This window comes from Blennius ocellaris (assembly GCF_963422515.1).
Source record: "Blennius ocellaris genome assembly, chromosome: 10".
Taxonomy (NCBI): Eukaryota; Metazoa; Chordata; class Actinopteri; order Blenniiformes; family Blenniidae; genus Blennius; species Blennius ocellaris.
In genome coordinates, this window is record NC_137659.1 from 12,631,044 (window position 1) to 12,654,807 (window position 23,764).

General features: G+C 42.1%; 1 protein-coding gene across 3 annotated transcripts; it reads right to left on the reverse strand.

Annotated features, from left to right (window-relative positions):
- Positions 1-2,646: 2,646 nt before the first annotated feature.
- On the reverse strand, positions 2,647-16,946 carry LOC308135453 (transferrin receptor protein 1-like). 3 transcript variants are annotated; one of them, XM_080503454.1, is made up of 18 exons: positions 16,832-16,946; positions 11,320-11,369; positions 10,958-11,195; positions 10,086-10,272; positions 9,792-10,017; positions 9,592-9,714; positions 9,384-9,479; positions 7,981-8,120; positions 7,747-7,898; positions 7,534-7,653; positions 7,321-7,406; positions 7,127-7,190; positions 6,842-6,909; positions 6,665-6,729; positions 6,461-6,554; positions 6,103-6,324; positions 5,778-5,936; positions 2,647-5,113 (listed from the first exon to the last, which is right to left on the reverse strand). In XM_080503454.1, the coding sequence occupies exons 2-18, from the start codon at positions 11,350-11,352 to the stop codon at positions 4,871-4,873; spliced, it is 2,316 nt and encodes a 771-aa protein (XP_080359580.1). In that variant the 5' UTR covers positions 11,353-11,369; positions 16,832-16,946; the 3' UTR covers positions 2,647-4,870. The 3 variants fall into 3 exon arrangements, with proteins under 3 accessions (XP_080359580.1, XP_080359581.1, XP_080359582.1); XM_080503455.1 differs by having other exon boundaries at positions 16,848-16,899; XM_080503456.1 differs by lacking the exon at positions 16,832-16,946 and adding an exon at positions 16,343-16,460.
- Between the last annotated feature and the right edge of the window lie 6,818 nt (positions 16,947-23,764).

Sequence of the window (23,764 nt, forward strand, 5' to 3'; positions counted from 1 at the left end):
TTCATCTTTCATATTTACTGGTATGGGGGACAGTACTAAATCATCATTTATTGCCAGATTTATTCACAACGTTATTAAATGATATTGGTCCTGTTCAAGAGCAAACATGTATTTTTCAAGAGAGGCAACAACCGCACATCACAATGGTGATGCAACTAACAAATTAACTGACAGAAAGCATGATCACATTAAATTAGTGTGCCGAATAATAGCCTTAATTTTGCATTCGTGTCCAGCCCCTTCCTCTCTCCCTCAATGGGTTTGACTTTTATTTAAGATTTTGGTCTTGATTGCTTACTTTGTTAAATAAAATAGTAAATAGGAGAGTGCAGGGATTCTGACTGAAACTGTTCTAAAGTGACAGCACCTTCAAGATGAAGATCAATCTGCAGCCATGAGGCAGGAACCACCAACAGTAAAAACTGTTTATATCAGTTCAATCCAGACAGCAGAGAACCAGAGAAGATGAACAGGAGAGAATTGCAAGGGATTTTAAAGTTAAGTGTCTAATAAATCAGACTTTGAGCACACTAGAGAACTACTTCAGCTTTGAATAACAGGTGTTAATGGCATTGTTTTTGGATGAAGCTGCAGTACCTAGAGGGAGAGGAGGGGACCAATGCATGCATGCAGAGGGAGAACATGCAATCTCAACATTTCTGTCAGGCTTCACACCGACACGTCTGTGCTGCTTCAGAGGCATTAAAGCTCGGCTCTGTGGACACTTTGGGTTCTACTTTCATTCTTGCTCGTATCCCCTGCTGCCACAGGAAACACCTGCAGTGAGGAGTTGACATGTTGCTCTGCTCCAAGTCGTGATGGTTGGAGAAGCCGAGTGCACCGACCTGTCACTTTGCGTCCCGGTGGGAACTTCTGTCTCTATTGGTTCTCCTCTCCTCCTATCTGCGATCCAACCAGGCGCCGGGTGCGGACATCTCTGCGGGTCCGAGGCTCCTCGATCTGAAGTTTCCAGCCGTTGGTTCGCCCTGCAGCCCCGCTGGAAAACACAGGCTGAGTGTCGAGGCTGCCGCCGTCACCTCACCGCTGTCTGCGACAGTGTGGAGATCGTCTATGATGTGAAGAGGGATCACTCCTTTAAATAGAAGAGTCTTAATGCAGCGATGGGGTTTTACTTGGAGTGGTGAGCACGCGCCACCAGCAATACTGTGGGTAAATGTGAATAAATCATTTCCCCAGGAGAGATCAATATATACATACAAATGAAATATTACCTACATATTACAAATACTGTGGTATATATCTTATACAAGTTTAAGTATTGCCAATACTCGAGTAGAAACCAAGTAATCTTGTCCATTACCTTTTAAATATTCACTAATCAGCACTTTTAATTGACGTTCCAACCTTTTGATCTGTATGTAGCCGACAAGTTTATTCTTTGAATTAGAGGAATCCAGCTTTGTATCAATTTACAAGTGAGTGTTTGCGACACATGTCCTTGTTTTGAGGAATTTAAATGTGGAATTTGTACACAAGTAAATTGAATTGATCATCAGCGTTTGACAACACAACGAGATGTAGCTTAAAAGTAACTAATATGTTGAGTAATCAGAGATTACAGCGTATTACTTGTGAGTAGATGCAATTTGGGTAGCATAATAGTCGTATACATTTACAGCACTGCTCATAGAAAATGCAATATAACAATATGTGGGAACAAAAAAAATAGAACAAAAACAATACTAAAATATTACAGAAATTAAAACAAAAAAGTACATACACATAGCAATGCTAAAATATAAATACTGGAATCAGTTGCAAAGGGAGAGGTCGCGATTTTTCTTGTATCTTTGCCACACATTCATACCGTCAACCCACTCTTAAAGGGACAGGCCACCATTCACGCTTACAGTTCAACACTTGCTGCTTCTGCAGTGCCTTTATCGTTACATGTTGTAAAACACTTACGTTCAACGCCTTTTTTCAAAGAAAATACATTTGAAAAGGACACGATGAAATACTGACGCACAAGACGCATGGGATTTTTACACTACTGCTGCATCCATTTCTTTAAAACAATAAGATGACACAATGTCATGCAGTTACCTGTAGTTCGTCGTATATCATGAATTTCACAGAATACGTTCTCGATTTGGGGATTTGTTCCTTTCTGGTGCGAGTAAAACTTTCATTAAAGATATGAGCAGTTTATTACAATAATGTAATCACTTACTTTGGCGCCACCACCTGGACAAAGACGGTCACCGCATTTCTACAAATCCTGTGTTGTGGCGCATCCAAAAATACAATTTATATTGATGAAGTTATTCATTTTGTCTGCTAGTTGCAACATCCAACCATCTTATATACAACTCAAGCCTGTGCAGACAACCACAATCCAAGGGGCGATGCTCCTTGTGAGGAAAATTATTAAATATAATTAGGGATTTGCATTCATTATTTCCAAAACGCATGTTTTGAAGCTCATACTCATAACGCTGCTTGACAATGGATCTTAGATCATTAGAATTCCTGATTTCAAATGCCCCCCCCCTACATATGTGAAGAACATGCATTTGTGGGACTGGCTCCAGCGTCCCTGTACAGGATACAAGCGATATAGAAGATGGAGGCATTTGTGGGTGGCAGCCATGTTCAGAGAACTCACCAAGTCAAGACTTTCAAGAGATGTGATTGTTTATTGCAGCAACAAAACAAAGCCAAGCCAACTTCAATACAGTTTGAGAGAAGAAAAAAACATTTGTATTTTCATCAAATTTTCCCCAAAAAATGGCAAATGTTCTTAAGACATCCAATACCAATTCTTCACTGTCGGTTTATTTTACCAGTGCATTCACACTCAGCTGAGCAAATTCAGCTCTCACTTCCGAGTGACGTTAATACTGATCTAAAACAAACATTTGTCACTTGAGACATCGCATCAGTTGATTTTGAACTGGAAACTGAGTAACAGCATAAACAGCTACGACTCCCATATGAACTATTGGAAGAGTCACTGTGTAATCTTGTATATATCAAACAGATTTTTGCTTTCTTCCTGTAACTTTATCAATGGCTGTTGCAGTAGGACGGGCTCTTGCACCAGTAACTTGATTCTTGCAGAGAACAAGACACAAAATGTCAAAACTCAAGAAACAAATATTGATCATTTGAAAACTATTAAAGTACTGTATGTAGAAACTCAGCTGGAGAAATGCAGCCACGAAAAACAAACAAAAAAAAGGCACAATGAAAAATCTCAGAAGGAACATATTAAAACAGAAGAATGTACTTTCACAGAGTGATTATTAAAACCAAAAAAAACTGAAGCAGACTGTTGATCATGTGCAGAAATAATGGGCCATGCTGCTGTAATCACAGTGATCCCCAAAGTGTGTGATAATTCTCTTTGAAGCAGAGGACCCTCCACTTTAAGTTTTGAATGCTTCAAACTACAGGCGTGATTAATACGAGACCAACAGCTCGCGAGAGAAATCCGGATCTTCAGATTCTCGTCTTGGAAGAAACTACAGAGGTACGTCAGACTGGAAATGCAGTAGGGCTATAAAGATGCAGGCATGTGTAGCAATGTATTTACACATTATGGGAAACACTGTCCCCGATAATAAAAACATCCACCCCTACAGTGAAATATGGAGGACACTGCCTCCGATATGGACACACACTGGTAGGCAAAAACTACCTTCTTCTATCTTTTTTTTTTTCCCCACATTATGGAAGACACTGCTCCCGATAATGGTGTTCGAGGAGAAGTGTACATGTACCAAGGAGCCGGCACAAGAGGGGGCCAGAGTCGCTGGGTAAATACTGTCGTATTGCAGAGTCTGGTCCAGTGTCGGTTCAATAGAAAGAAAGAAAAAAAAAAAAAGTCAGTTGTCTTGTGTTTGGTACCGGCCGTCAGTCCACATGTACACTTCTTTTAGCAGATGCTGCTTTTGTCATTTCGACAGTATAACTGTCATAATTATGGAAGGCACTGCTCCCGATAATTATATATATATATATATATTTGTTTTTATAAAAGGCGATAAAAAACTATTTATAGTGAACCCTGCCACTGATAAATAAATAACAAAATAAATAGACATACGGTTGTTTCAGTGCCACATGGTTGGAGACCCTCTCCCTTGTTTTTGTTTTTTTCTCTATAAAGGCCTTCATAAATTAGCTTTAATACCAAACAGTGGATCACTCAGATCATCCGTAAAGTAGTTTCTCGTTTGCAGCATGTAAGGACATTTCCTGCAACGACTGAAGCAAAACAAATCTGGAGGATTGTCTTCAATGTGCATCTGCGCAGCACAAACACTGTATTGCTGTAAATCTGTTTTTAGTTGTTTGTGCGGGACCTACGACGGCGAGTTGTGTAGCAGAATCCAGCAGAGTATAAGATTATAGCTACCGACACCCAACCCTCTCCGAGCTGGTGAACACAGCTTCTACTGTGGTTATGACCTGACAAACACTCGCTTTCACTACATTCACGTTGTGCAGGCCGTAACGTCAGTTTAAGTAGTCCTGCCACGTACGTCGCATGGTTAAGGTAAACGTTACTAGCACCAAACTTTTTTTTTTTTTTTTTTTTTTTAAAGGATTTCTCTTTGCAAAGTGGTAGAATCTCTTTTTCGTTAAGGCTTGAACACATTGGATCGTAGCGGTTTGGCTTGATGGTAAAATAAGGGAGAAGAGATCAATAGAGTGAAGGTGACAGAAGTGATGACTGAAATTTGCATTCATTGAGAAAAAGCGGCATAATTTCCTGAATTGGGTTTCATTTCGGAAGCTGTGCATCATCACGTGATTACAACAGCTTCATTGTGATATTGCTGGTTGCAATAACGGACCAGACCATAAACAAGGGAGGGGAGGACGGCAAAATGACTTGTTTTTAGATTTCATTATCCAAAGACCAGATGTCCCCTGCGAGCGAGTTGGCACAACCCTGAACGGTCCAGGTGGCCAGCGCAAACTGGTTGCGGAACAGGTCCACGTCGGCCTCTGGGATGCTGGCCCTGAGCGCGTCCAGGTGGGCGGACAGAGCTTTGAGAGTGTGGGGGCCCGAGCCCAGCAAGATGTGGCGGAAAGGACTCTCTCTGGGCGAAACGTAGGGCGACAGGAAGTTTCTCTCCACCTAGACCGACAAGACAAGGATGGTGAGAAGAACTTGTGAGCACGAAACGCGCCTCGCAAAGGCAGAAGCGTCCACAACGAGGAAGCAGAAAGTTAAAATTCTGAAGGAGGCAAGTTATAATACCGTTATACCTCTTTACATTTATAGTGGGGGGGGGGGGGGGGGGTGTTTACATAATGCAGATACTGTAGGGGTTGCAAATATGACTCAAGGCTTCTACTGTAGTGAGACGCCATTATTATACGAGACAATTACACATAGTGTGACCTCATCTTTATTCAGTTATTAACAGTTTGTCCATCCTGCATATGGATTTGTGAAGTCATATATCGTACTTGTTATTTTAAAATATAGCGTCATCAGGAGTATTGCCTTCATAAAGCACCTGCAGGTACACTCTCCAAAACTGAGCTGGATATGGGCTCATGTTGTGTGTGTACATTTCATCTGGTTAATAAAATACCTGCAGCAGGAGTCGGCTTTTTGTATTCAATATACTTTCACCTCTTAAACTGTGCGACAGCTCATTTATTATTAATCCTACATTTCCACTTTCAGCTTGTCCACAGACGGATCTTTTTCTACGGTCAAAACACGAGTTGGCACAGCTGGGAGGTCATCTGGCTCATAAAGGGAAATAATAAGGTTGCCTGCCCGTTCTTACCGACATCATGCGGTCATTGATGAGGCGGCACATCTCGACATCCTCCAAGTCGCTGTTCTGCACGTCTGATGCCAGACCGCGAGAGGCCCGGCTGAATGAGCCAGAGGCCGAGATCAACCACTGCACCGTCAGAGCTTTGGGCAACAGCTGGGGCTGACTCTGAAAGCAGAGAAAACATCTCCAATCATCTAAATGCTTATTCAGAAACACTTCGACGGCTTTTAGCAACCCCTTGAATTGGTCATTCATTTCCAACTTTGCTGAAGACACTTTATCATGTCTTCAACTTCTTTCTGGGTTCGCAAGCTCACAAGTGGACGCTCACCCGCTGAACCGCCTTGACTTTTCCGTTGATCTGAGCCACGTGAGAGCGAATCATCTTGTCGTACTTCGTGACGTCCATCCGCAGCAGGTGGTCGTGGACGAGCCTCAGAGCGATTTGACCTGCGAATCGGCCGGCGACTTCAGCCAGCTCAGGCACCTGGCTGGCGGTGGCAACGTTCAGCCTCTCCCGGGTATCGAGCATGGTGTTGAAGTACATGTAGTCCTGGGGGAGGAGAAGGCCGGAAGTTACATCACCGCATGAAAAGCAGTTTTGTACAATGAAAGGAGACAAAAAAATAATAATAAGCAAATGTTGTGTTACGATGGTACTACACACCGTTTTCAGGAATACGACTTACTGGATAGTCACCGACGAATCGAAATGAGATGGAGGGAATGCCAGAAAACGCCAGGAAGGGAAACGCAGCATTGTCAATCTTGAGAGCTTCCAACCTTAAAAAAAAAGAAACCCACGGAAAGGAAAATCAATACTGAACACGTGCTGAAACGTTGACGGTCTGCACATTCAAGATGTGATGGAGAAAAGAAAATGTAAGGCTTACACATTGGTCTCCCAGTTTCCCTGTGCAAATTCCATAAACAGAGATTTATCCCGGGTTGACTTCACCTGTGAACAGATTTATTCCAACATGCATTTTCTGTTAACAAGCAGTCACAAAAAAATTTACAAAATTCAGAATCAAGCCAATTCATCTGCAAACTCCTTCCTGTGGACTTACCTCGTTGAGCGTGCTTGCGATGAGGCTGTGCATGAGAGGACTGGCTGCCACTTTAAACCCTTTCTGACCTGAAACAGAAGATGCTCAAACTATTAAAAGTTCTATCTCATGGTATTATATTAACACCGACATATCGAGAATTAATACAACATTGCATCCACCGTGTCTGGCACGTTGCTCTCCCACCGCATGCTTGAAATGCATTTCTTATTTTGTCTTTTCTCCACTAAGTTAAAAAAAAAAAAAAAAAGCATGTTGGGTATATCCAAATTTAAAAACACCTACCTGTTACAATGCCGTCGAGGTTGATGTAGGTGAAGGCTTTCATGCTAAGAGAAGACAGGTATCCCTGCAATGACAAATGTACAAAGAAGAGAGTTTGAATGCACAAAAGCAAAAACTTAATTCTTGACAACTCCTATTTTAAAGTTTATGATAAGAGAACAGCTCCCTTTGAGAATTTGCTGTGCAATTCTTACCTCCAACCACTCGGTGGCGCCAACACTACCATATTCACCAGCACTGAAGCTGGCAAACACAATGCTCCTCCTGGGCTTGAACCCCTCTGTCAAATTGGAGAACACGCAGGCATCAACACAAACGGCTCCTCCATGTCTTACACGCCACCAGATTAAACCAGTATCACCCCCCTACCCCCCCCCACCCCCCCCCAGCAGCCATGGGAGACTCACCATTCTTCACCATGTCCAAAATGGATCGAGCCAGCTCAACAAGCACGCTGGTGCCTACGGTTGAAGCAGCAAAGCCTGGACCCCACGCATCCCTCTGGGCGCCAATGACCACGTATCGATCTGAAGACGAAGACCGTCACATTTATTCCTCGACTCAATACAGTGAAGTCCCGATGACGTCGTGCCGCTTTTCTGCCCTCGTTCGTCTCGCACCTGCATCCACGAAGCCTTTGATGACTCCAAATACGTTGTTGATTCTTTTCTCAGTCAGAACGTTGTTGACCTTCACGGTGATGGTGTCACTCTCGTTTCCCAGATTGTGATAGCCTCGCCATCCTTCTGGCAGGGACTGCCCCCCGAGCTGCCTGAGTGGTGCAGACAAACGCCGCGTCACCGAGGAGGCGTCTCAACAGGCAATCAGAAGGCCTGACTCAAACCGATACTCACTTCAGAATATTCATTGCCATGCGTTTCGTGATGGTCTGAGCCAAGATTTTCGGCAGGCCTGAGGACTGCACGGGGGGGAACTGGGTGTGGTTGAAGGAGGGGAAGCCCGGGGTGTATGGATCTCCTGAACCCATGTGGACCTGTGTAAGACAAGCCAGAAAAATGTATACCTCAGTCATCGATATGCATGCGACACGTTCTCAAATGCCAGGCTACGATGGTTAACACCCAACTATCTGCCTTTTCCATACTGCAGCTTCTGGCTGTTCATTTTACAATAGGGATGCACCAATCCAGGTTTTTTTTACTTCCGATCCAGATACCCAAATTTGAATTTATGCGGATACAGATATTATTCTGATAACAGAACTGTGTTTGCTTTATTATTATCATTATTGTTGATTTTATAAGGTTTTAATAAACTCCTCTCTACAGTTAAGTATGAAAGTATTCTCTCAAAAGGCAACTTGAGGTTGGTGTACGGTCAGAAAAGGAAGCAGTACAAACTATTTTTGTTCACTTTGGACAGTGTGGGGGTCTGCGTGAGGTCATCTCATAATAAACTAGTTCCATCTTTAAAACCTCAAAATCCCTTTATTAATCCCTAGAGAAATTCTTTATCAACACGGCACAAACTGCAATTTTTCCAGCTCCAACGCAACACAAGCGATTGGGACTATTTTCAAAGAGTTTAGCGTGGAGTCCGACGCAGCTTCACGGAGGTGTGAATCGCCTGCTACTGCGGTTGATGCCACTGTCAGTGTCGTTCTCCTCGGTGAGCTGGCGTTTTACAAAGGTGACATCTGGCGGCAGAGCGTCCGCCTCGCTGTACAACGGCTTCATTAACATTAACGTTGATCCTTTGTGGCGTTTTGAGCGTAAAATCCATCCAAACAGCGACATGTTGTCATGAAAAGTCACTACTTCCCTGAGCATGCCAAGATAGCTCCGCACTGTGGAATGGATTTCCTGAATAATTTCTCCGCGTCTCATTGAGACCCGCTTCCGTTCAGTAACCATTCCACATTTTACAGCCAGTGAGCAGAAATTTCCGAACCGTGAATCACGTTCATATTGGAGCGCAATACCAATACTGGATTGGACCCATCCCTACTTTACAAACACCCCCTCAATTTAAATTTTTTTGCAGTGATTGATGCAACTAATTTCTTTTCCATTCATATAGATTGGTTGGGTAAAATGAATAAAACTAAATTTAACTATTGGTAGCGATGTCTCACATCGGTGTGTACCTTGAAAATCAATTTAATGTAAATATGTTTGGTTCATGTAACAGAGGAGTATCCCAACACATTCAATAAATATGATTTTAGTACAACATAAGATGTGTGTCCAATATGAACTGCGGCACATAGGATAAACACTAAAAGAGCTGAACTCACATGTCCAAAGAGTGGAGTGTTCTCATCAAACGAGTAGTTCTCCAAGTCTGGGTAGATCAACACAGCTGAAGCATTCATTTTGGCAGCATTAGCAACCTACAGGGAACAGGAAAATAAAAAAAGTATGATGGAAAGGAATGCAGTGGAAAAGAACAAGAAGAGATCAGGTGAGTGAAACAAATCATTTGTCCTTCCTGAAGCTGCTCACCTTCTCAGCGAAGCTGATCTTTCCGGCTCTGACCAGCATGACTCGGCCATTCAGGTTGATGTTGTTGCCCCGCAGTGACCTGAAGTCGGTTTCCTCCCCATAAAATCCATACAGCACAGACCCCTGGACCGAAAGAGTTGGATACATTCCATGAAATGACATTTACATTCGTCTATAACCACTGCAGCGCCATTCATTACCTTTACGGTTCCAGTTCCACTGTAGGACAGGAATCCCATTGGACGTTCCTCTCTGTCTCCCTTGAAAGTGAAGCTGTTGTAGCCGGTCGCAGGGGGTTCTTGAACCTTGACAAAGTGTTCATCCGTCCAGGAGTTCATGCCATACTCTGTGAATTTCCTGAGCACCTTATTGCCCAGATCTTCATCACCAGGAGAGCCGGCTCGGTGATTTTCAGAGGCAAAGGCACTGCAATACAATGCAACTATTAAAGCAACATTTTAGTGGAAATGTCTGCACAGTGTGTGTATTTTTACCTCAAGACAGGAGTCAGTGTGGCTGCAGTGAGCTTTTGAGCAAAAAGCTTCTTGACGTCATCCCAGTCCATGAGGGGAGCAGCACCAGTTTCTCTGAAAACACTGCCGCTTCCAGAGGGCAAAACGGAGGCAGAGCAGACCGGAGCCACATCCTTATTCCGATGAACCAAGTAACCAATCAGATACCCTGAAAGTTGCAGTGGTTTCAAAGTGAACATCAGAGACGGATGGTTTTCAATTACAATAAGGCACAGAAACACAAAGAGAACAAAGACATCAGGTTACCGCCTGAACCGCATCGTCAGCATGTTTAAAATGCCAAATGGCCAGGTGACACTGCCAGCAACAGAAAGGATTTATGGCTGAAAGAAATTGCATCAGGTCAACTGGACTTTGTTGTGCGTCTTGGAAGACGTTTTGGTCCCACATCCATCACTTCATGCTGTTTCCCCCTGACAAAGCTGGGAAGTCAAGGAGTGAAATGTCTCCCAAGACAGATGAGCAAGTCCAGTTGTCCTTAATGAATTGCTTCAAGAAGCCTCCTACTTCAGGAAGCGGCAACAGGCAGAGACATTGTCAATTAATAGTTTGTGCCTTCTGCAATGACACTCTGTGTGCAGACGGTCATAGTTTAGCTTTGATTAAAAAAAACAAATCAGACTGTGACAATCAACTCGTGATACACCAGGGGATTTTCATCAAGCTCCCGCTGAAAACTCGTTTTTGCATCTTTTACAAAACTATACAAAAAGCTTGACCTGCATCCAGATCAGACACCCCCCCCCACCCCCTCACGTTGAACCCACAAGTGTATTTCAGATAAATGTAAACAAAATACAGGTGGAAAAAGCAGGTTTCCTCCTCCCGCTTACCAATGATGAAAATGAGAAGAGTGGCAGCTGCCATGAAGCAAAGGTTCTTGGGCGTGTGTCCAAACTTCTGAGTGGTGGAGCGTTTGTTGTTGGAGTTGTGATTGAGGTGCTCCCCCACGCCGTTTCCCCCGGCCTCCTCGTCCATGTCGGAGGACAGCTTCATCTCCACCTGGCTGTTGTCGCCCTCCATGTTCTGGGTCAAGTTGAATCGCGTGTAGGAGTGAGGCTCCCCATTGAACTGAGGAAAACGGGCATGTGGTGAAGAGGTTGAAGCAAATGTAGTTGTGCGTAATGGGCAACGGTGAAATAAAGCTTCACAATATGCTCATTTGGGCGCTCGCACTGTAATACGAGTAACTTACAATTTTGGATATCGTTGACCTCGCCTGGTCCATGGCTGCTTTCTACAATTCTGAAAAGGGAAGCAAAATAAAAATCAAACTTGAACAGTTCGAGAGGTTTTGCGTTATGATCACAAGCTGAGGCCACGCAGCCGCTATGAGACGCTCCATTCATATTTTCGAACAGAACTTCATAATGAAGAGACACTTTTGGTTCATCAGCAAATAAAAGACAAACGACAAACTACTGTAAATGAAAGCTTGGATTTTTTTTCACCATAAAATTAGCCTTTTAATGGCTTCACGTGAAAGAGAACTTTCCAATATAAATGGCTTTCGAGCTGCATTCTATACCTCCATTTCTCCTGATGTTGAAGCATTTGATTCAGACACGTCCAGAAATAAAGTAATTCATTCACGCGTTTTGTTTTTTCTCCCTGGCCACTCCGGGGCTCTGGACTAAAACAAGACAGACGTGAAAAAACAACAATAGTGATACGAGGAAACGCAATGTTTATTGGCTTTTTAGCCTGCATCCGAGGTTCAGGCCAGACTAGATGGAGCGACCAGGACCAAACGGCTGAATCCAGTTCGTCGGCGTTACATTTGTGAAATCAGTGACGCGTCACGTTTTGGAGTGACGCACTGATGTGGCTCTCACTTGGCTCCTTTAACTGTGGAAAAAGAACCTGTTCTTTGGCGGTGCGCATTTAAGAAGTGGCCCTGAACTGGCTCCTGGACCTTTCTGGTGGAAAAGCCCGACAGCTCGCATGTGGACTATGACCCCCAACAAGTTTCTTCACAGCACGTTACTGTTTTACTTATGGGAATAATGTAGAATCCCAAGAACACGTCCCACCTCTTGCCCAAACATGCATGGGGTTTCCAATGCGGCTAAACTAGAAAGGCTGCACTGTTTCCAATCACAAAAGAGCAGTGTCCTGCACAGGTCAACAGACTCCATGCCTCCGCGTGAACCCCGTCACCAGCAGAATACAACAACAGTAATGAGCTTCCCACAAGATTCAGCTCAAAACAAGTGCCAACCAAAGCAATGTCTCAGATTAACAGAGAGGAGGACGACCTGAAACGCAACTCCTGTGTATATATTCTTAACTACAATAATCCGCAGTGAGAGGCTGGCATGTGACTGTATTCAGGGAGAGGCCTCTCCTCTCAGGTGCTGCAGACACATGAGAGCTTTATGCAGAATTTACAAATGTCTCACAAGAACTACTTGATCTTTTGATGCAAGCCAAGTTATTTACTGTACCTTCCATCACACATATCGGAAGACGACATCAAGTTACACCATTTATGACCACTCAGTAGTTTTCCTATTGATTTGATGATATTTGACACCGCACTTTCATGTTACATTCTTTCGCTGCAGGCTTTCTGCAGCTAGTAAACCATCAGATGACTCTAGTGGTGAAATTGTCCTTCAAACCCCCGCTTTACACTTGCACATGCAGACGTCTTTCAATTTCAAAAGCAATGCTGCAACTTTACCACAACAGGAAAGCAAAAACCACAAAACGGAAACCACGAAAGCCTCCGATGAAAGATATGCAGCAATGTCACAAAAGTTACCCCCCCCCCCACCCTCCCCGTTAGAATGTTGGGGTTTGGTATGAGAAAGTGACTTTTTTTTTTTTTTTTCACCAATTTGGCAACAAACTGGTCACTTCAATTTTGGCAACATCACCATGCACAGTACATAAACTATTTGAAGCAGTCATTGCACGACCTATAAACGTTTAAACTCCTTTACTTGTCCAGAGTAAACCCAGATGAGACCTGTATTCCAAGCATTTGTGCACTTTTTATGTGAATATGAAAGACCAAAATGTTTACATGAAACAATCTTTCATTGTGCAGACAAGATAATCAGACCGATTAGCTCCTAAAACATGCCTAACCTTCAGAGAACAACAAAACACAGCCAATCCTCTACAACAGACCAGGTCTTATCAGAATACCAAGTAGGGCAACCTTGCAGCTTCTAAGTAGGTGAGGAGTAAACGACCACAAAGGTCAGACTAAGAAAACAATGACTGACTAAAACACATCAACAGCACCTTGCAGAGAACAGCTTTCCTGAAATACCATGACAATGTCATAAAACCCCTCAAGGCCACTTGCAACAGAGAGAGATCCCGAACTGGACATTGCGTGAGGAGGACCAGTGTGGGCAAATGCCAAGGGGACACTCATGCAGACATGCCCCATTTTCCAGTGCCAGTGTGGCCTTGATAAACTCTGATGGCAAACTTCCAAGGGAGTAGAGAAAAAAGAAACAACTGTGTATGAAGTATATTTCAATAACACAAACAAGGGTTTAGACATGTTGGATGAGGTCACAAATCTGAAAAATACAAGTGCTATTCCCAGCTTTATGGAGAGCAGCTAACTTTAGAAGGGGTTAGGGTTGGCCCGACCTCAGACAGCCCCAATACCGCCAGGGCTTCTCCAACATGACTGAAGAGCAGCACATTGCTGTACTTTGTGACCTTGGGAGCCAAAGAGTAGACTCACATTTTCTTCCCCCTCATTTATAGCCTCATTTAGTGACACAACTGGGAATCTGGTTGATGTGGGATCCAAAAAGTGGTGTCGGGCATGGATTACCCACTGTGAAAAGCTAATTGGTGGGCAGAGCCACGTCTATAATCTTACATACCAAACATACCAGGCCTTTGCAGATTTAATACTTTAATCAGATAAGCTACCCTTTTAAATGTAGAAACCTATGGAAATTACCAATATAAATAAAAATGCGCCCATACAGGGAGTAATTTCACACACCAAACTAACAGCTTTGTTCAAAAAAGGTGTAGCCGGTTTCCTTCATGTCATTTATGGCGGCTCCTAACTGACGTTGTCTCCTCATTGACGATTTTTTGTACATGTGTGTGCAGTAGAGATAGCAAGAGTGAACTCACGTCACGCCCTTCTGAGAAGGATGACAGAAAGTCACAGAGCCCAGTCCCTTGAGCTTCAACTAGAATAGAGATAATGACACATTGTGCACTTGCAGTCGAGATCATCAACATTAGTTGTTGAGAAGCAGACCAATCAAACCTATTAATCCCCCCCCCACTTAAAACAGTATAAAGTCAACACAATGCTTTCATGTGTTTATTTCGCTTTTTTATATGTGTATATATATATATATATATATATATATATATATATAAAAATTGAGCACGTTTTGATTGGACAGATTAAATGTTACGAAAGCAGTTTCCTCATGGTGTTCTTAGTAACTGAATAAATCCCTCTGGGGAAAAAGTAACTATTGCTCCATAAACAGAAGGTTTTAGTCGTACTGGTGGGGGGAACATCACTTTAACGGATAAGCCAACCTCAAGATCTTTGAGAAGGTCAAAAGCCACATTTTCTCACAATCACTACCAACATGACAAATTAGAATAAACAGTTGAGGTACGATGGCAGTATATCTTCATTAGATTTCCAGCTTGCATTTACCAATATCACGATGGCATATTACCCCCCTCCCCCATGGCACTAGCATCAACACTCCAAAATGTACAGAGGATTTCTCAAATTCAGTCATTTCTGAACTGATATTTTACTACAAATGAATTTCCCACAACAATTGGTTACTAGTCATTGGATGGGGCATCTGATAAATCCATCTGGAATGGCCACTTTACCAATCTTCCTGTGTGTCACAGGCTTCATCTCATTTAAAAAGAAAAAAAAGGTATTCAAGTCTGTTTATTTTCTGCTCCTATGAAAACAATTTAATCTGGGCCTTGTGCATTCAAGAACGACATCTTGAGTATGAAAAACATCCCGACTTCCTTCCTGGAGCAGTCTTACAAACTACCTTCTGGTAAAACTTCATTACAGCAAATGCTTTCTGAAGAAGCTACACCCATGTACTTTTCACAAACACACGTAATCAATGGAGAAACTTGTCTAACCAGTGGCTGAACTTCCAACTGCAAACAAAGAAAATATGCAACTGTGGAGGTTTAACTATATAACTACTTGCAGCATGTCTTTCCATAACCTGCCTATAACCAGTCACTGCAGTTTCCAAATGTGACACCTAATGGAAGAGATTAGAGTATTGTGCCTTTTTTGTATATGTGGTAATTTTCTCCATTTATAAATAATTACGCGTTACGTTTGACGCTTTTACACTTCATATTTAATATGTGAATGATGCACCCACTTCTAAGTCATTATAGGCATACAATGACAATATATTATCCCCCCCGAATAGAGTGCATCAATTCTCTCAGACCAAAAAAAAATTTTTTTTTAGATGAATGAAGGAAAGACGGGAGAAAAAGGAAAACAATGAAATTGCATTAGAGGAGGGGGGCTGTAGGGGGAGCAGGAGCTGGGTCAGAGGTTTGGAGGAGTCACTCAGCAGTGGCAAATCATGTGAGAGTCACACGGGGAGAAAAGCTCCTAGTAGCTCATGGGAAAATCTGCAGAAGTACAACAGTGATTCAGACAATTCACACTTAACTTGGTCTGTGCATTTATTCTTAAATCCCATTATTCTCACATTAATAGTAACAGAGTAGATTCTACCCTGTGAGAGGAAAGTGAGTAGGGACCGTATTTTCCCCAACTTAAAATACAAAAGACAGACAAAATAGAAAAATGTATTAATGATTTTTTTTTCCCCACAACGATTAAACTTATTTGCCAGAATTGGAAGATGAATACAAAAGATACTGATAAGTACTTCTAAAACTGCATCTGTGTGATCTAAAATTAGCCATTACTGGCTCCCCGGAGGACAAAAAGCCACCGGTTTTGAGTGTCAAGTACACCTGCTGCTTTAGGATGTTTAGGTAATGAGTAACACAGAGCGTCTTGCCTGAGGGACAATTCATCCACCACAAAGATCTGGATCCCAAATTCTCCAGAAACCCTGAATTAACCTAACCAAACAAAGCGCAACGGAGCGCGTCAGGACGCGGTGTGAACACGCACATAAAGATAGGTTATCTGTGCGTCAAGGTCAGCAAACGGGGTCAGCGTAATGTCTACCTACTGACACGGTTCCTTCCTCGGGGGTCACCGAGAGGAGCTGCTGCGTAAAAAACCGGCTGCTTTTACGCAGCGCGCGTCGCGTCGCCTCGCCGGGAGCTTGAACGTGACCACCGGCTTCCCTCGCTATGGCGTCCTTGTTGCATTGGCAACGTGACAACCAATATTATAGTCACCGCCATCTGCTACAATGAAACACGGGGGACGAAGAGGGAGAGCGTGTCCCACGAGAAGGTGACAAGTAGAATTTACGCAAAAATCCGTGCAGGGCGCAGCTTATTCCCACAGTCACACAGAGAATACATAAAAAAAAAAAAAAGGGGGGGGGGGGATGATTTAAAATGACTGACATAAAAAAATGCAAAATTTTGAAAGCCACGCTCCTCACCGGACCATGAGGTTCATATATGACGGCACAGAGAATTGACGCAATAAGCGGCGTCCCTCCTGGCTTTGCGCCAGTGGGACGAACAGCCGCGGAATAAATCCTCACCTTCTCTTCAAACCACCTCAAACAGACAGTAACTTCTCCGCCGGAGTCCTCGCTGCTGCAGCTGCTGCCGCCTCCCTGTTATCAGGTCTGGTTCAGCCGGTGTCCTTCAGCACGCTGCTTTCCAGTTTTATCTCACGGATTGGCCAGACATGAGCGTAAAGGAGGCGTGGCGTTGCGGCGTCACTTTCCCTCCTTCCCGTCCTCCCCTCGTTCGACCCCGAAACTCTCGCGAGAGCCAGGCTGCGCGACCGGTTGCTCCTGAAGCCGGTCGACACACGTGCTTTCTGGCAATGTCAGGCAGGCTTAATTCACACAACACAAATATTTAAAAACGGATCATTTTCTACGATTATTTTAATTAGATGAGATTGAATTTAAATTAGTTTAATTACATAATGATCACCACTTCAAGCTGTCAACATCAGCCAGCATAAGATAAACAAAGGTCAACTAGAGTTTTTCATTTCCACAAGAAAATGCAAGAGTGGATGCTGATGGCTGAATGAGGCCGAACCCCATTGATCTTTAAATTTTGTTTATAAAATTGTAGGAGAAATGGTGCGGCCCAGAAGAAGTCGGAATAATAAAGGCTTGGATCACTAATGTGTGAATGCTGAAAGCATGCTGAAGACATTCAAACAATCACAGATATGGTGATATGAAGGTGCGCTTACTCATAGGATTACTTTTCCCTTTGATTATTAAACCTGAGCAGGTATCTTTACTTGTTTAGGTTTAATAGAAATCATTTCAGCCCTTCTTTGACGTTTAACCACGTTAAAATAACTACTAATGCGTATTCAGAGAAGAAAACAAAATATTGACACACGGTCCCTTATAATTAGAACTTTCACCGACTTTGAGTCCTGTAAATATAGTTTACTGGCATTACATAACCTTTAAGTGGTAGTTCTAATGTTGTGGAGCTGATTTAAACTTGTTTAACTAGATCAACAGCTATGTTCCACGACAGGGAATTAAAGGCACTGCGTGTCATCTTCATACTTTAATGATTTCAAAAAACTCTAAAGTCTGTGTTCTTTTAATCTGGTAATTGTCTAACATGGTTTAAGTGATTTTTGTACGTGTATCTTTGTTGTACCTGGGGAAGAATTGGTGCAGTAATCTCAAAAATTAACAAAATCACTGTAGACAAATCTTGAACAGAGGCTTTTTATCCATCAATCCATCTGCTTTCGCCAGCTACAGGAAGTGGGGGTTTGGAGTCAACAGGATTGCCTACAGGTACTCAGTCCATTATAGTCCAAACACACACACAGACACACAGAGTGATAACCTAAGAGTGATATAGAATCACCAATTGATGTCATCTACAAGACTTCGGTCTGCTGAGAAGAAATCAATCTTCAAGCACATGGACAGGGAGAACTTGCAAACTCCACGCACCATAACCTTAAACCCCAGACTCCACCAAGGAAACACAGTGAGGCTGAAGTACAACCACTATACTTCACTTTGAATAACAATGAAAGAATGAGAACATTTTGGACTATTTGTTTATATGTCTATATCTATATACAGTTTATGGTGTTCGTGTATGATTGCTGTTGCCCAATTCATTTATACTCTTCTGTTCTCTTTAATCTGCCATCTATTTCGCCAATCATCACTATAAAATAGTGTATTAGTATTAAACATATTAAGATCACATTTAAATTCTTGTTAAATCATTTTACATTATTGTCCAGTTATTATATTTCAGGTTTTATTACATTAGATTTTATAACAATTCAGGTCGTTGATACATTTTAGGTCATCGCTACATATCAGGCTCTAACATGCCCAATAGTTGTTAGTTGCTGTACAGTATTCAAATGTAATCTCCACATATTGGTGTTTACAATGTCACAGCAGTATCCCAGAAACAAAGTATTTTGGGGGGATGATGGTGTACCTGAACCATGGATAACCTTGAAAGACCCCATTTTGGTTTCAGACATATTAGTGACTTACAGCTCACCATGAAATGAGAATAAATGTAAATCCAGTTTGCTAAGCTCTTTCTAAACAGTCCCCTCTTCATACTGCAGCTGTGAACATGTTAGCTCAAGTAAAGGAGAGGAAGTAAAGACCTATTTAGTTTGGACAGTCTGACCTAAGTCAGACACACTTTTTCCAGTTAACTTGTCTGGGGCCATTTCTGCACTTTTTACTTGCTCGACAGGAGAAAAGGCAGTCCTTGTAAGTAGAACTACACACTACTACTATTTCTGGTAGCTACTTACAAGCTTTAAGACAGTCAAATGCAAACTTTTAAATGGTTAAAGGATAAGTTCTTAAAGGCCACATTGATTGAAAAAAAAAATTGTCTTGTGAAAACGTGGAAAATTAGATTGGTCTTCCCTTTTCAGAAAAAAAAAATCCTGCGTAATGATCAAACAAAATGGAAAAACAATATTGATGAAGTGGTTATTATTTTACTTGTTGCTATGTTCATACAGACAAAGTTGAGAAATGAATACGCTCTGGGATTGGGCATTAGTGGTGGGCAGGATAAAAGCTGTCGCCACTTGTGGTAAATTATTATCTTTGAAAACAGGCAGTTTTATTTATTTTGATGGCGAGTTTCACAATTTCTTGTATTTGCTGTAATGATTAATTATTGATTATTAAACCAAAAACAGGCTTGGTTGGTGTGTGCGCGTGTTTGTGCACGTGGGCGTGTGCGTGTGTGTGTGTGTCCTTATAATTGGTCTTTTGGGTGGACTTCAGTAATTACATGTTTATGCCTGGTCGCAGGCTGCAAACACATATTTTGTGCAAAACTAGTCATTGGGTGAGGTGAACTCATGTTTTAATATTGTTCCCACGCCAAAGTTCTCCCGCCTATAGTTCTGTACTTAACTGTATATATAATGTCCACTATGTATCCACAACATCAAACATGAGCTTATTCAGGATGTATGTTTGTACTCAAAATCACTCCCCTGTATATCTCCTGCGGGGCAAAACACAGGACACGATGTGAATGTCGTCTCTCTGTCATTCAAGGATTTATCTTTGAGAAAGTTCAACTGCATTTTTCTTGAATCGGTTTTCAGTCGTTGCTGTAGTTTCATGTGGTTTAATGCCAAGAATTTCAAGTTCCTGTGGAGACAGTAGCCAGTGTAATTTACTTGACCTGTCAAGCAACCAGAAACACTGCTGTGGCCTGCGTGAGTAGTACAACAACACTCCAATTGTGAAAAAGTAAAGGATTTCTTTTTTCTCATCTCAAGGTGGAGTTGATTCTGCAACTTAACTGGAAAGTCTGGATCAAAAAAAGAAACAACTAAAAAAAAATGTGTGCAGTCTGCACACGGAGGCTCAGGACACTAAATCCACTTTGCTCCAACCATTTTGAACCTTCCTACCCATGAACGTCCTATTTGAATACCCTGTTGACAGAGTAATTTGATGAGTACTTTCTCCTCACACATATGCACATAGAATGTATGTTTTGTTTTGTTTTTTTAGAATGATTGTACAAACTGCCCATAGAAACTGTACTTGTAAACCAGACTCCACAGGACATGAATATATTGTTGGAGCTCCAGAAAAGTGAGTGAATGTGCAGTGATACCTCAACAGCTGCCTGGACATTCCTGAGACAGGACACCTTACTCACATATGCAATCCCTTAACTTTTTTCACACTAAGCATGTGTGGTTTGGATTGAAATACAGTCATCATACACGTATCACTTACATTTGCTGTTTAATTCATTATTATTTGATGGAAGAGCTCTGCAATACCATCTCTCTTCATTAAACTAGTTAAATCATATGTCACATGTCACAGTTAATTGTTCTGAACCGCAACATCAGAGGTTATTGTAAGAAACATATTTTGATATAAGGAAACCTATCTTATCCAAACATGTTGATCTTGTCAGTCACATATTTATGATCTACAAGGAAATATTCTGTTCTACTTACTCACATATACAACTTGCATACAGGCATTTGATTTAACATTAAACAGTGATGACCCTCAGAAATGTGCTGAAGGCTGGACTCCCGGTATGAATGTTGACCGTCACGTTTCTTCTCAAATATGTAATATTTTTGCATGAGTGAATCGTATTCGCACACACGTCACTCACAGGCTCACACAAGCTTTAAGATGCTTGTTGATCAAGGATGCTTCAATGTGCAGACAGGGTGACACAAGGAATTGAACCTCCAACCTCTGGATGAGAAGACAAGCCTACCAACTGAACAAACCAGGACTCTCAACAACTTGTGTTTGTGTTGTGTGAGAAAGAAATGTCTCTCACTTCAGCTCTTTTGTTCCCTCCTCGAAGGAATTAGCAGACATTTCACTCCGGTTCTAAGGCAAAGACAATTACGGGATTAAGGTGTGCAGGAAGTAAACTCAGGAGCCGTGATCCTCTGAGAAAAGTAAATGAGTGGAATCTCTTCTCACCCACAGCTGGACTTACCGTCTTTAAAGCCTTGTGCTGTAGCACATGATGAAGCAACACTAATAATGATAGCTTATGCCAAAAACACAATAGTTCTCAGTAAACTGTAAATGTGATCCTTCTAGAATCCAAAATGAAATGCGTTTGGTTGTTTTCTTTCTTTTTGTCTTCCTCAAGCTACGGTTGGATATTTTTTTCATTTGTGAAAAATAAATTCCCTCCATCAAGTTAATGCTGAATCTGCGGGCGTCTCACAGGCTGTTATTGTACAACCGAGGAAGTTAAAACGGGCAGAATTTGAACACCTGGACTCTAGTTTTGAAAAAGCGCACACACAAAAATAACACAATGCAAATAGGAGGATGTGAAAATGTGCTCTTTGATCCTCTTTGCATGATGTTACTTCAAGGGTGAATCATTCAGTGGTTTTCTCATAAATGTTTTAAACTCATGCCGATGGGTTAACGAGAGGCGTTGTTCGCCTGTTCTGACGCCATTGAATACAAGTTCACTCACTTAGTTTATGGTTAGCTCAGAGTTCTCAGTCAGATTTGTTCAGCCTTGGCTTTTTGGGTTGTTTTTCTTTCTTTCTCCCCATGCAGGAAACCAAGACTCTGCAGCTGTGAACACAGACAGTCCTTTGCCACAGCTACACATACCTGCGAACTGGACCACCCCAGACCATTTTCCTCTGAAACCATGGAAAATCTCTTACACGTAGCTCTGAACAGTGAATGTGCTGGTATGCCACGCTATCTCGTGTGTTTACTTTTTTTTTTTTTCTTTCTTTTCAGGAACAAGATGATTATGTTTACTAGTGGGTCACAACAGTGTAGTGATACACTCTTTATCTGGTGTGGACATCCTTGGTTCGATTTCAGCTTTCGTTTTCGAACTTCCTGTGTGGCGTTTGAATGTTTTCACTGTGTGGAATGGTCTCCTCTAAAAGCGTGCATTTGAGGATAATTGGTGATCATGTGTGTGGTAGTCTGCCTCTTGTATGTGTTTGCTATGTGATGGACTGTTGTCCTGTCCATTATGCAACGTCCCTCTTCCATATTCAGCTGGTATCAGCCTCAACAACTCACAACTATGACTTGGGTGAAGCGGTGGAAAAGATTGGATGAATGTCTCATCGGATAATTGTATAAAATATGTAGTGGACAGTCACTTGGAACTTGAAATTGTAGATCGAGAGATAATTGTTGCAAATGTGGTTAATTGTATTTCTCAGTCCAGAAGTTTGCCTGACAACTCCACCATGAAGACGCACTCTCTTTCATCCCGCCTGCTTCACTTGTGTAGTATCTTTAGCTGTCACCTTTGACGGGCCCAACAGTGAGGCATCACTTTCTCAGAAACAGATATTCTTATCATGGACCCACCCAGGAGCTCTGCAGGGGGTACATGCTGCACAATCTACATTACGTGGACGCATTACAATCAGCATTCTGCAGTAGCCTCCGAGAGACAATGACAATCCCTCAGAGGGGAATGATTAGTTAACATCTTATTGTAGCTTTTGGGGAATTTATTAAACAGGACAAAAAAAAACAACATCTGTAAGACAAGAAAAGAAACAGAAGTAAAAGCAGACATCCAGGACAACAACACAGAGGAGGAGCAAACAAAGGCTTGTCTCAGTACTTAAGTTCCTTTCTAGTATGAATAAGTAAAAATTACAGGGTAAATGAACAAAAAGCTCACTGTAGACAGATTACTCAAGGAAGTTTGGATTCCTCAGAACTGACTTCCCTCACTACTTCAACCTGTTCCGGGCCTTTCTCTGTCCTGCAGGAAGGAGGAAGTCAAAAAGCTACTGCTTCTGATACCATGCTTGAAATACTGGAGATGATGCAACCCTCAACCGAAATGAAATCAGATGAGCTTGTGGGAAGGGTTTGACTTTTTCGGTGGTGCTGCAGTCAGAGATATGTTATCAGCCTTTAAACAGGGCTAAGCCAATGGGCCGTGGGGCTAGGCTCAAGCAGACTGCGACATCCTCCAGTTACATAATGAAGCACTGTAGGTTTGGGACAGAGGTGAACCATTTACCTTTGGATTGTTGTCCATTTTGCTCTGGGCATGGGTCCGGAGGCCTGTGCAGGCAGTGTTTCTGCTATTAGAGGTTAAAACATTTAATAAATTTTGGGTGACCACATTGTAAATGTTATCTCAATAAAAAAACAAGTTCATGTAACATTTTAGTCAGCACTGTCGTAGTTATGACTCGGCTGCTTTGCGGTTTTAAACCACACTGACATTATCATGTACAAGCCATTTAAAATAACTATTTATCAGCTATCTTCTGTACTGCCTCATCCAGTGGAGTGATCCCAGCTCGCTATAGATGCAGATTACATTAAAATGGCATCTGCCTTTCAAAAGTTGTATAATTGATGTCCTCTGGTAGCTGATGGTGAATCTTTAAATAAATCTACAATACCTTGAAACACGGACCTGTCTTTAAAGAGGAAAGCTCTTGTACCTGTAAGAACAACAGTGAC